Genomic DNA, 13,560 nt, shown 5'->3' with positions numbered 1-13,560 from the left:
TTAAAGTGAGAAGAGGCAACACGAACATAAAAAGAAGTAAACAAAAATTGACAAACGTTTTATAAACGAAGATAAAATTAACAAAATTTAAATGAAAAGTGTTAAAAAATTATCCCAATAAATTCTCCCCTGGCAAATTCTAAATTTATGTCCATGAACATTTTCAGATTTTGCTTCCATATATCGAAAATAAATCCAATTTTCTAAAAATTAGAGAATAATATTAATTTTAATCTTAAATAATTATTAAAACATTATTTCTTTTTCATTATTTTACAGAATTCATGTTTAAATTAAACTTTTTTCTTTCTTTTTTACTTTCCGCACCTTTTTAAAATGTGAGTTTTTTTGACAGTTCATGTGAGAAACTTCTCACAAAATTTTCTTACAGAAACACTTTTACTTACGAATTTCCAATAACTTACGTCAAAAAAAAACTTAAATGACAGATAATTCTCACAAAAGGAAATTACAGAAACACTTGCATGCGAGTCTTCAATTTCACTTCTCAAAAACCTGAATTTGTACTGATTTTTCTTTTAATTTTAAAAGGACACACATTTTTGGATATGTTATCAGTTACCAAGGATATTCTTTATTTTGAATTTACAAAATTTGCATGTAATTTACTATTCAATTGTCTTCATAAATATATATTTATATCTGTAAAAAAGTAATTAAAATACTTCGTTTGGATCGCAATCTTTATTGTCAGCCTTTAGTCTAGCTCTAGCCAATTTTGCCGATAGTTCAGATGAACGAATCGTTTTGTACTAAAGAATGTGAGATAAAGAAAAATTAATTCGCAACTGCAATTGGACATCAACAGATTGTTTACTTACCTCACAGATATTTTTCTGTAATACTATTTGTGATATTAGGCGGCGGCTTTCTTTTTGTCCGAAATAACCCTCTATATCATGGGGCGATAATGCAAATAATTCGGCACCATTAAGGCCACGCAATTTTTTAATGATAACATCAGAGAAACCTTTTCCTCGCAACCATTCCTCGACTTCTTTGGGACTGGAATTTTGATTGATATAAATTTGTGGAGTTTTAAGAATTTCCAAATCTTTGCGTTTTTCTCTTTGCATCAGAGTAAATTTCAGTTCATCATTTATTGTGCTTTGTAGCATCAGAGCCTCATCGTCGGTCTCGAAATCGTTGCGGGCACGCATGGCTAAAAGTATCAAATTGTAAATAAAATATGAAAAATTATAAAAATAGAGTAATGTATTTACCTGCCATGGTGCCTGTGACGGCCATGTTGCGTTTTAAGGTTCCACTAGGAGTATTTGGATCCGATGGTGGAGGCATTGGTGGTGGTATCGGCACATTTGGCATACTATAAGATCTTGGTATCGATGTTCTGGCAGGACTAGGTTGTTGTGATTGAGTTTCACGTTCCGATGGTGGGACATAAGTACTTAAAGTATTACGGTTGTTGCCGTTCTGTTGATGATCTGAAAAGTATGGAAAATAAGCGAATTGAATTGTTTAGGCAAATGATTTTTTGATTGTAAATAAGGAAGTACATGCAGATATTAGGAGGTATGAATATGGAAAATTTAAATCTACATATAACTTGTGGGTCGATGAAGTATGACAACCGAACTTCAGTTACATATATTGCTAGCTTCGAAATAACAGAATGATTTCAGTCTTAAAATCCGCGAATATTATTAATGAATAAAACATTCATTATTTATAAAGTTTTCTAGAGCAACGGCACCATACATACTTGTAGCACTCTAGTCTACATGCATACATATACCGAAAAATAAAATATCTTACCATGTTCCAACACAGATGAACTTAATGAATCGGTATCACGGCCGGCATAGGTAGAGTGTTGATCAAAATTCATCGGGGACAAAATAGTGTGCGGTACGTAACCAATATTTCCAGCCGCATTACGTGCCTTCCACCAGTTGCGTGAATCATCGATTATCTGCAAACATGGTACAAACATACATACAAAAAAAAGAATATTGTGATAAGACAATGAAAACAAAAATATCAATCAAATATGTATGTATGTACATATAAACATATTCTGCATGTGTATGGATATCGCTAATATTACCTCGAGATGTTCACCCTTGGTGACGTTCAATTCTTTATCATTGCTGGCAACTTTATTATAAATGACTTCGGCAATCTTGACATTTCTGGACTGCAAACGTGTCAACCATGTGGCATTATAGCCAAGTCCTGGAGAAGCTGAACCATTTGTTGATTGCGTGTATCCTGTGGACGATGGAATGTATGCTACTTCTTCGTCTACAACCCAATCGGGTGACCACTCATCGTAAAATGTTGGGTGATATGCACCTTTGTGATTTTTAAACTGATCTTTGGATTGAGTCCAATTTGGACCAAGCGATTTCAAAAAATCCAATTCATTGTCGTTTAAATGGGAATTGAGGAATGTGACTGTTTCTCGTCTCAACAATGGATTGACAACATTTTCGACAATTTTTGCACCGACATAAACATCGTTGCATACATTAACGATTGTTTGCAGCGAAACAAACGAATTGTGTATGGGTTCAGAAGGGTCCTGGAAATGGTTTTCCAATTTGGTGACATAATTGAAGGCCAATTTGTGTTTGGCCAAAATATCTGTAAATTCATTTTCGGTGGGTGGGCGAGAGCGTGTTATGAGTAGACCCTCTCCGTGACTGTTGTGTTCGTTTTTGCGAAGTTCTAGTTCACGCAACGCTTCCACCGCGTATTGCAGACGAACAACAAAACGTTCAATGTCCTCGAAACAATGATTTAGAACTTTAATATCCTTGGCTATTTGTTCCTGGTCCTGAGCATTTTTTTCTGCTGCCACTTCGGCTGCTGCATGAGCAATGCCATATTGATCTCTAACTGGTTGCATTGATTTGTCCGCCTTTGGCAATTTAATAGGTGTTTTGTTCCGATCTACTGTCACCATTTTTCCCTTACTAAGAGTTCTTAAATCCTCAACCATATCAACAGCCGAAACATCACTTACCTATTTGTATGCGATGAATAGAGTAATTAATAGTAGAAGTAAGTGTGATGATCAGTTTCTTACCTGAAAAACGTGCATTTCTGCTGTTCCTAGAGTAATACCTGGTACGGTAAATATCAAGATATTATTGTAGATTTCCATTGGATCTTCACTTATGAAGGCTGTAGGTTCGGTTATGAGAGCCCCAGGAAAGTTTTCAATTTCTTTCATGTCACTGTCCAACATTACCAACCATTGTCCACTAAAACACATGTACATTTTCATGGGCCAAACGCCACCGGTTTTATCCAATTCAACAAGTGTTTTTAATTTTTCTTTTGGTCTTCTAATTTCCGCTTCATTTTTTATTTTAAACGTTGCCAAATGTTCAAGGGCATATGTTGGTTTAATATCTGACGAGTTTTGACCATTTGGCTTTGTATTGCCATTCTCGTACCCGTTCAACACCATTTTTGGTTAAAACATTCGTTTTAAAACTATAATCATAATAATAAGATTTCAAACTTAAAAAACTTTATTAAACAAAAATAGAAAATTTACCAATAAACATATTACATAAATATTTATATACGATTTTATTTATAATTTTAACACCAATTTAAATTTTAGTTTTGAACATCTCTACAAGTTAAATGATAGTTTACTGATCTGTTGCTACTAGGATGTCTAAACTGGGAGAAAAAATTGGTCTGGGGACCTATATTTAAAACTCGGAAACCGAAAAATACTACCGTCTTCCTAATCAAAACTCTTAGGATTGTCATAGAATCCAATATTATGTTTTTGGTTTTTTTTCTCGATAATGAATCGTATCCTAGATCGAACACAAAACTAATAATATCAGATTTCATTAAATCTGATCTGATCCTATCAACCCCCACTAGCTTCCAAATAGAAATCCGTGCATTCACAGAATGTGTAATATGGATTATTAGAGATTAAATGTTGAGCCAACAGAGGTTAACATATTTTTCGAAGGTCAGACGACAATTGCGGCGATATCTTCCAATATGGTTATATCTAATATCGTAGTTGACCGTAATAGAGCCATAACTGAATAAATCCATCAGTGGCGATATGAAATCTCGCCAGTCGAGGATAATCGGCAATGTAAGAGCAAATGTACTTGCTATAAAACGAACGAACATGGACGAGAGAATCCTATACGACCACTTAGATTAATAGAACGGTGGGCAAGGTGACTCAAATAAAGCATAACGAGAAGCATCCTCAGAATGACAAAGTCTGAGGTTAGTATTCTTAGTGAACAGGTTTACGAGCTCACCTGTACAAAATTGGACGAAGGGACTGTAACAATTTCTGTCATTGCCAGACATTCGTTATACACATAAATGTATATGGGGAGCGATGTTATCCCACAGAAACACTAATTAGAAAGCATTAAGAAAGTACTCTCAGTTTTTATTTTTATGTATATATGTACATCCCCCATTTAACCTAACCTAACAATCAATATATTATTACAAATTTCCGAAATAATATATTTATTGATAAAGTACTCCTTTCACATAAAGTAATGCATTTAGTCCCCGATTTACGGATAAAAATAATTGTCTCCCATAAAATATCATTACCCATATTATATCTTGATTTATTATAAATTTCGAACACTCTTCGAAATCTGATATTCATCCATATGCGAAATTTAAGTTACAGTTAAACAGTTGTAATGGATTCGGATTTTTATTATTTCAAAATTTATTTATATTTATTATTGCTTTATTTAATCTGGTAATTTTTACCATCTTTTGTATTAAGTTGTTTTATATATAATTTTGAAATTTTAGTACTTTGATTTATATTTGTTTAGAAGTACATAAGTCAACTCAGTTTATTGTCTATCATTATCATTTACACATACACAATCGCGTACACTTTCTTATTATTTATTTATAAATGGTTACCAAATAATTCTAATATATCGTCAACTAAAATGAGAAACATTTTAAAATCTTCTTTTAATCATACCGATAAATTTGTAACAAAATACTTTTCTGAAAAACATCATTAGGACCGATGTTATTAGTAAAATATACAAATTTATTTTTATATTCTGATCTTCTTGTCAATGCATTAGAATGTTAGGGCCGTTTTCATTTTAGTTGTCGATATATACATGTATGTATATGTAGTCTTAGATAAGGTTCATTTTTGTCACTTTGAGCTTTTAATAAAATTCACAATGTCACATAACAGGTATTTTCTAAAATTCTTTAACAATGAAGTAATAATTCGTAACGATTTTGCTTATGAACGAAAAATAGAAATTAATTAAATTTTTACTTAAGAAACGACATATCAACATTATTTTACCTTTAAAAGAAAATAATAAAAACGATAAATTATTATTTAGTAAATGGAAGATAGTTTTAATCGAAAAAAAAAACAATTTATGCACGTTTACTATTTTATTCTTACACGGTCACTGTCAAAAATCGAACTGTTGTCAATATTTTCTTTTCGGATTTTTTCAACAGGTGAATTCTTATCTAAACGCAAAAAAAAAATAATAATAAAAAACACAGACTTATCAATTGATATGATAAATTTCCCTAAATATTAAAATTATTGGTATTTTATAAATTATAATTGAGCTATAGTCGGCTAAAATCATAATAATTAAATCCTTTTCAATATAAATATTATACAAATTTAGTTTATATTTTAATATAAAAGCATACAAATCTAAAAATATATTTATGAAATTCTACATACAAGGAGAAATAAGCCACCACATTAGAATATAAAAACTTTATAATTTCCTAAATTTGTATTATTGTTGTAAGGTGTCATTTGTATCAGTATACACTTATTAAATTCTGTTATCTTTAACTCGAATTAATATATTCTCAGTATCTTATCGTAATATTTATAATAAAAGCGAAACTATGAAATAGAAATATTTTTCTTAATAACAAATTGTTTTGAATATTATTTTTGAGTATGAGTAAAATGTGTGTAGATGAGTACATACATATACAAACATACATACTTACTAGTAAATAGTTTGGAAAATGTTAATTAAAGATTTTTAAATAAATAAATAGTTTATAGAAAATTCATAATTAATATATCAAAGAATACTAGCATTGGACATAAGTATAAATGTGTATATAAAGTTTTTTTTTTAAAAAAAGAACTTTCGGGATTTACAAATCCCAAATACCGGCAATTTTAAATATTTCTACTGATACACAGTGGAATATATAAAAAATAAAAGGAATAAAACTGTCATTTCAAAACGGTTAGTCCGATTTGAACAAAATTTCGCATTCTTAAAGAGTAAGCGATGTCTTAGCTTTAATTACTAGCATTTGAAAATTATACTTTAAATTTTTAGGCCATTTATATTTTGTTTTATTACACTGTGCAACAAGAAAATCTTTCCCGAATGAGACCAACGGGAAATAAAAGTAGACCAAAATCCCTAAAGGATTTAAAAAAGTTAACTCTCGTTTTTCTTTATAGACATTCAAAGTTTTGTAATTTTTTTTTTTTAATTTTTATATGAATGCATGTAACCCAATGAAATAAATGGCGCAGTGTTATAAAGCCATAGGTAATAAAGCCATATGTCCTTATTTCTCAATGAAATGAGAAATATAACCAGATGGATTTATTGCCTACACCCAAGTGCAATATCACCATAAACTAAAAGTAACCAAAGTGGAAATAACGCCATAACAGTGAAATAGTTACGGTTACAAATTGCCAAAAGAATCAGTTGCCAATAATTCCTCAAAATTCAAAAATGAAATAAATCCCTAAAAATACTTTTGGGAAGTTATTTCATTATATTACTTTTATATCACGAAATAAAAAAAATATATGTTTGATAGCCGGCCTTCGGCCGGGCGCCAGGGTTTTCTCCTCTGAGATATATTGGACACCGGCTTCGCTAAAAATACACTTTCCGTGTAACAAGAGCGTTCGACCTTAGGCCGGCTATTTAGGAAATCTTTACTAAGCAAAGCCGGTGTTGGACATATCATAGAGAAGAATGTCCTTGCGCCCGGCCGTAGGCCGGCTATTTAGGAAATCTTTACTAAGCGAAGCCGGTGTTGGACATATTATAGAGTTGTAAATCCTTGCGCCCGGCCATAGGCCGGCTATTTACGAAATCTTTACTAAGCGAAGCCGGTGTTGGACATACCATAGAGAAGAAAGTTCTTGCGCCCGGCCGTAGGCCGGCTATTTAGGAAATCTTTACTAAGCGAAGCCGGTGTTGGACATATTAAAGAGTTGTAATTCCTTGCGTCCGGCCGTAGGCCGGCTATTTAGGAAATCTTTACTAAGCGAAGCCGGTGTTGGACATACCATAGAGAAGAAAGTCCTTGCGCCCGGCCGTAGGCCGGCTATTTAGGAAATCTTTACTAAGCGAAGCCGGTGTTGGACATATTATAGAGTTGTAAATCCTTGCGTCCGGCCGTAGGCCGGCTATTTAGGAAATATTTATTAAGCGAAGCCGTTGTTGAAATGAAAAAAATTAAATGAGCAATAACACCATAATGGTTTTATTTCATTCCTTACATGGAAATAAAGTCATATGGCCTTATTTCTCAATGAAATGAGAAATATAACCATATGGCTTTATTACCTATGGCTTTATAACACGGCGCCGAAATAAATTACACAGTTATAATTGACTACTTAAGGTCTAATAATTAGTTGTTGTTAGAAATTATCAAATTTTACTTGATTAGGTTAAGTTATGTTGATAGGAGGATCTACCTACATCAAATATGAAGGACCTGTTGTTCGCTCCTTTTCATGGAAAATGTTTGTTGGTAAAAACAAAAACCTTATATAGTATTCACTAAATGTATTATCGTCCGATGTTCAGAAACTCAGTTTCCTGGAAGTATTTATTTTTTTTTTATTTATTTATTTAAGTCTATGGAAATATTCCTTACAGACTTTCTAAAAATTTGTATAAGTTTATAATATAAAATGTATTTTAATTATTTAAATTATATAAAATGTTTCGTTTTATAATATCAACATTTAAATTAAAATCTATAAAATCGAACATGTCGTTAAAACAGCAACACAGCTTTCTAAACGGATCTGCCATTGCAAAGTTTGTCCGAAAGGTTTTGACGTATAATGGTGTATTATATCGTAATAGTCGTTGAGGTACATTTAATGAAATCTTATTTATAAGAAATTCAGAGCAAACGTTTCCATTTAAGAGATTTAACATAAATGATACATTAAGCATTGTTCTGCGACTTTTCAACGTTGGTAAATTTAATAATGCAAGTCTTGTTGAGTACGATGGATGTTCACTATAGTTCCGATATATGTTTTTTAGGCAATATATTAGGAACTGTTTTTGAACTGATTCGATGTGGTAAATATGAACGTTATAGTACGGGTCCCATACAACTGACCCATATTCCAATATCGGTCTTACAAGTGAAGTAAATAATCGCTTAGTTATGAGCGGATCATTGAATTCTTTTGACCAACGTTTAATAAAAGCCAAAATACCACGGGCTTTATTGACGGCCATTATTATGTGTTGAAAAAATTTTATTTTGTGTCCAGCAAAATTCCCAGATCAATAATGTTGTTTACTGACATTAATTCAAAATTATTGATATTGTACGAATCTGCCGTTTCAAATCTCCTAGAAAAATGTATATGTTTTCATTTTGCCAAGTTCAGTTCCATTAGATTTAGTTTACACCAGCCGTAAAAGTTGTTCAAGTCGTTCTGAAGATAAATATGATCAGACGAATGTTTGAAACTTAAAAATATTTTTACATCGTCGGCAAACATCAATATTTTAGAATATTTTATAGCATCGGGCAAATCGTTTATAAAAAGTAGGAACAAAATTGGACCAAGATGGCTTCCTTGTGGAACACCTGATTTGACCAATATTGTTTTGGAAATGGTAGTATTAAATTTTATTGACTGCTTTCTATTTATCAAATATGATCTGAACCAGCTTAAATATGTCGTATCAAAACCCAGAATATCCATTTTCTTTAACAAGAGTTGATGGTTAACTTTGTCGAAAGCCTTGCTGAAATCGGTATAAATGGCATTGGTGTGTTGACCATTTACGAAACCTTCATTTACTAAAGTTGTTAGTTGAAGAATATTTGTCATAGCAGAAAATCCTTTGCGAAAACCATGTTGGAGGGGTGTGAGTAAGGGAGATACTTGGTGAACAAGGTTATCTGTCATACATTTTTCGAAGAGTTTAGGAATTGCGTTAAGTTCAGCTATGCCTCTGTAGTTTATAATATTTGATTTTTTGACAGACTTGAATAGGGGGATTATGTAAGATTCTTTCCAAACTTTCGGAAAGTAGCCAAATTTTAATGAAATATATAGTGCTAACGTCATATTCGGTATTGGAATACGTAGATGCAAAGAAATCTGTGAATAAATTACTAATTTCTGATTCATCACTAGACTCCTTATTTAAGTATTTCATAACTTTCGGAGTGCCGCATATTTTCCTTTTTGAGTTAACAAATGTGAAAAATGACCGAGGGTCGTGTTCAAAATTCCGTTTTACTGTAGATAAATATTTATCATACAATTTTATATTCAGCAAGTTATATTTCGCTCTGAGAAGAGAATAATTAGTATAGTCAACGGTTGTACCTGATTTCTTGTATTTTCTATAAAGTTTATTTTTCATATTTTTTAAGGAAGATAGTTGTTTTGAACTCCAGGGTGGACCAGTCTTTGAATTTGGTATACGTTTTGGAATACAATCATTCATATATTGATCCATGATCTCATAAAATGTTTCAATCATTTTATCAATTGAATTAGGCATACCATTTGTAATTGTCAACAATTGAAGCCAATTTGTATTATTTAAATAGTTGTTCAATTCGCGATAGTTAGCTCGTTTGAAACAGAAGACTTTATTTCTAATAACATCATTTTTATAACAAAAAGAATTCTGAATGTTGCAGTTTATTTCAATTGTGGGGTGGTAACGATCTTCAGGGAGTGTAAGTGGTTCAAAACGATTTATGGTACATTCATTTGGTGCATTAACAAATACCAAATCTAAAAGTTTACCAAAGATATTGTAAATTCCGTTAATTTGATATAGACATAATTTCGAAATGTTGTTGTATACATCATCACTGTTATCGTCCGATCTTATGGGTACATAATTATTGAATTCAGTGGAGAATTGCCAAGCTATTTGAGGTAAATTAAAATCATCTAGAACGAAAATTAAGTCAGCAGGATTAGTCTTTATAGATACCATTTTAATTGCAGCAATGTGTTGTTGATAAATTAACAAATCTGATTGAGGAGGAATGTATGAACAAGTAATGAATATTATAGGGTAAATCAAGTTTTATTTCATCGGCCGAAAATTTGTTGAAAATAGCTATTAAAAAGTAATTCCTAAGAATTTTTCAATTAGTGTTCGTTAGTGTTCGTTCCTCTCTAATGCTCTACATTCGTCTGAATCCGCACGTCCATTGTTGTTGTTGTTGCCCGTAATCCTGTGTGTCCTCTCAGAATACGTATCATCATACTAACATCAGACTTGTTCATTTTGAGGAGGCTTCTCGTTCGGCTCTCGTTACGGTTACCCCATAGGATCTTTTTGGCTCTACTCACGGATTCATTATTCCAAGAGGCCTTATGGGTTCCTCTCACCCATAATTTTAATTCTCCCGTTGCGTCAAATGTTTTCGCGTTCGTCAGGTTAACTACCTCGAGCTCCCTACTCCCGAGTGTTGTGATTAGGTAAACGGTGGTATATTTTTGTTTCTGGGTCTTCAATATAAAACACAAGGCATACTTTGTCTTCTACTGGTATTTGCACTAAAATTCCGCTTAACTAAGTCATTCTATCTGGGATCAGCGTTTCAAAGTACTAAGGCCCATTTCATGCCTATGGTTCATCTACATAGCGCCCAGCACCGATGTGCCTTGTTAATCATTTCCTCTATGTGGTGCCTCCATCTTAATTTCAGGTCAATGATTACACATAAGTACTTAACTCTGTCTATCACCGGTATATTCTTGCCTAGGAAACAGGGTTCAATATACTTAGAAATGTTTGTCTTTCTTGTGAAAATACATATTTCCATCTTCGCCGGGTTAACATTGAGGCCTCTAGATTGAGTCTAGCTTAAGGTCGTGTTCAGAGCCTCTTCAGCCCTTCTATACAATTAATTTGATAGTACGACATCGTCTGCATAGCAGAGATGTCTAAGTCCTTTCTCGGTTAGGGTTCTTAGGAGGCTATTTATAGTACTTACCTAGAGTAAAGGGGACAAAATGCCGTTCGTGGTGTACCGCGAAATACTGAATGAAGAACAATAAGTCAGAGTTCTATGTTAAGGGATATGCATGTTTATATACTTATTTTAAGGTGTGTATATGGATCCTATTGGTAAGTGGGTCCTGGGTCCTGGCAATGGACCCAAAAAAGCAAGATTTTTGATAACTGAATTAACCTGATTTGTGCTACTAAATTTGTATCTTTAGCTACCAAAGTTTGACTAATGAAAGTGGCTACCAAAGTTTGGCTAACGACAACGGCCTTGGCAACGTTCGCAATACGGGGGATAGTTGATATCTGGAATGACCTGATTTGTGCCATTAAAGTTCTGTTTTAAACGGATAAAGTTTGGCTAACGACAGCGGACCTAACAAAGGGCGCACCGCGGAAGATGATTGAAATGTATTTTTTGTGCAAACAATAATATTTTTTAACAAACTAAACATTTTTAATTTTTTTATTATTCTAATTTTTTTAACAAAATTTTTATATAAACAAAACAAATTTTTACAGAAAAGGTATGCGAATAAGAAAACAAAAAAATTATCAGCTGTTCGATTGCATATACCAGTTTAGTGTACACTGTGCTTAAATAAACAATTGACAACACTAAACCTTCATACAACAATCGAAAAACATATGAAAAACTGTCGTGGGAGTTTCATAGAGCTTTTGCATAGAAAATACCAATAACATTGTTACGACTATTGTAGCAGCTGCTGACATACTACACATACAATGCTACAACATCGATTGTGAATTGAACAATTATTTCCTTTAAAGTACTTAGTTCAAAAACAATGAATATGAATAAAGATATTCACCCTATGCCTATCCAAGTCCGTAATTCAATGCATCTGATGTTCTTCTCAGCACTCCACTATTTAAGAATTGTTAAGTATAAGAACGAAGAATAATCTAATATGAGCATATACATATACTACATATTTGATTTTTATAAACTAAGTGTCAGTTTTTCAGAACCAAGTCTTATTTGTACAATAAAAATCTAGTTGACCAAACTGTAAACATTTTATTTCTACGTGTATGACTTTTAAAAAAGAGCATATAATTTTTCAACATTGCAATGTTGACAATGCATTGTCATAAAAAAATTACTTGTACTTGTAATACAATTATGTCTTCTTAATTGAAAAAATTATTTTGTTTTATAACTTGACTAATTTTAAAACATGCAAATTTAAGTTTTTTTTAAAGGTTACATAAGCAAAAAACTTGTAAAATATACAATATTGTTATTGTTAAAATTGAGAGTGTAATGTTATTTAATTACTTAATTTTAATAAATATTTCATAATATTTACCATAAATTTTTAATTATTTACTTTCATTAGGGTGATAATTTAAGTCAAATCGGTTATATTAATTTTATTTACTTTCTGGTAGTAATTTCCGGTTAATAAATGTGTAATAAAAAGTAAAATTTTGTATTTTTCCTATCGTATTTGAAAATTTCCAAGATGAAACAATTTATTAAAATCACACCCTAATATACATACATACATACTTAGATGCTTAAATATGTGAATAATGTACATTCATGTGTCATGTAAACTCTTATTAATTACATCAACAATGGTTTAATTGCAACAGCAGCGTGATATTAACAATACAAAACTTGTGTTAAATATAAGTCTGCAAAAGATTTTTTGAAGCAGAATCATTCATTATTTTTATTATAATATACATATGAACATATATATAGACTATGGTTTGACTTTTTGACACTTTTAAAAAATATTAAGTTTTACATGTCCAGCCAAAAGGGCAAACAACAATTGTATAAAATCGCAGCAAAACCAAGGTAATGACTTGTACATACTTTTCAATGACAGCTACTTACCGTCTGCATTACTTAGAAGTACTCTAGTAATGACTCTTTTAATCTTATATAGAAGTACTTTTTTCAGCTTTGTATTTTTTTGCATATTTTATCTAATTACGAGTCAAGAATTGTGTTTTACAAAAAAGAAAACAAAATTAAATTTGTATGTGAAAACAATTATTTGACGCGCAATAAAATAGTTAAGCAGTGGGGCAGTGAGTAGAACATTTGAACAAATCGAAGTCCCCGATTGATATTTTCGCTGGATCTTTAAAAATCGGGTAACATTTGACTAATGAAAAGTGGTATAAATGTGTATGCAATTAAATAGTATATAGTTTAGTAACTTTAAAATTTCTAACAAATCCTATAAAGACAGGACCACAGGACCTAGCCTCTTGG

General features: G+C 31.7%; 1 protein-coding gene across 2 annotated transcripts; it reads right to left on the bottom strand.

Moving 5' to 3' along the window:
• Positions 1-568: 568 nt before the first annotated feature.
• On the bottom strand, positions 569-5,493 carry LOC119616281 (epidermal growth factor receptor kinase substrate 8). 2 transcript variants are annotated; one of them, XM_037972624.1, is made up of 7 exons: positions 5,345-5,493; positions 3,074-3,486; positions 2,090-3,010; positions 1,798-1,954; positions 1,245-1,466; positions 843-1,183; positions 569-773 (listed from the first exon to the last, which is right to left on the bottom strand). In XM_037972624.1, exons 2-7 carry the CDS (start codon positions 3,458-3,460, stop codon positions 678-680), a joined length of 2,124 nt encoding a protein of 707 aa, XP_037828552.1. In that variant the 5' UTR covers positions 3,461-3,486; positions 5,345-5,493; the 3' UTR covers positions 569-677. The 2 variants fall into 2 exon arrangements, with proteins under 2 accessions (XP_037828552.1, XP_037828553.1); XM_037972625.1 differs by having other exon boundaries at positions 5,450-5,468.
• Between the last annotated feature and the right edge of the window lie 8,067 nt (positions 5,494-13,560).

Source organism: Lucilia sericata, unplaced genomic scaffold, assembly GCF_015586225.1.
Source record: "Lucilia sericata isolate MDLA Ls3-8-SP2 unplaced genomic scaffold, ASM1558622v1 Contig000064F_arrow, whole genome shotgun sequence".
Classification (NCBI taxonomy): domain Eukaryota; kingdom Metazoa; phylum Arthropoda; class Insecta; order Diptera; family Calliphoridae; genus Lucilia; species Lucilia sericata.
Note: the sequence above shows the minus strand (reverse complement) of the source record. Positions and strands in the feature narration are given on the sequence as shown.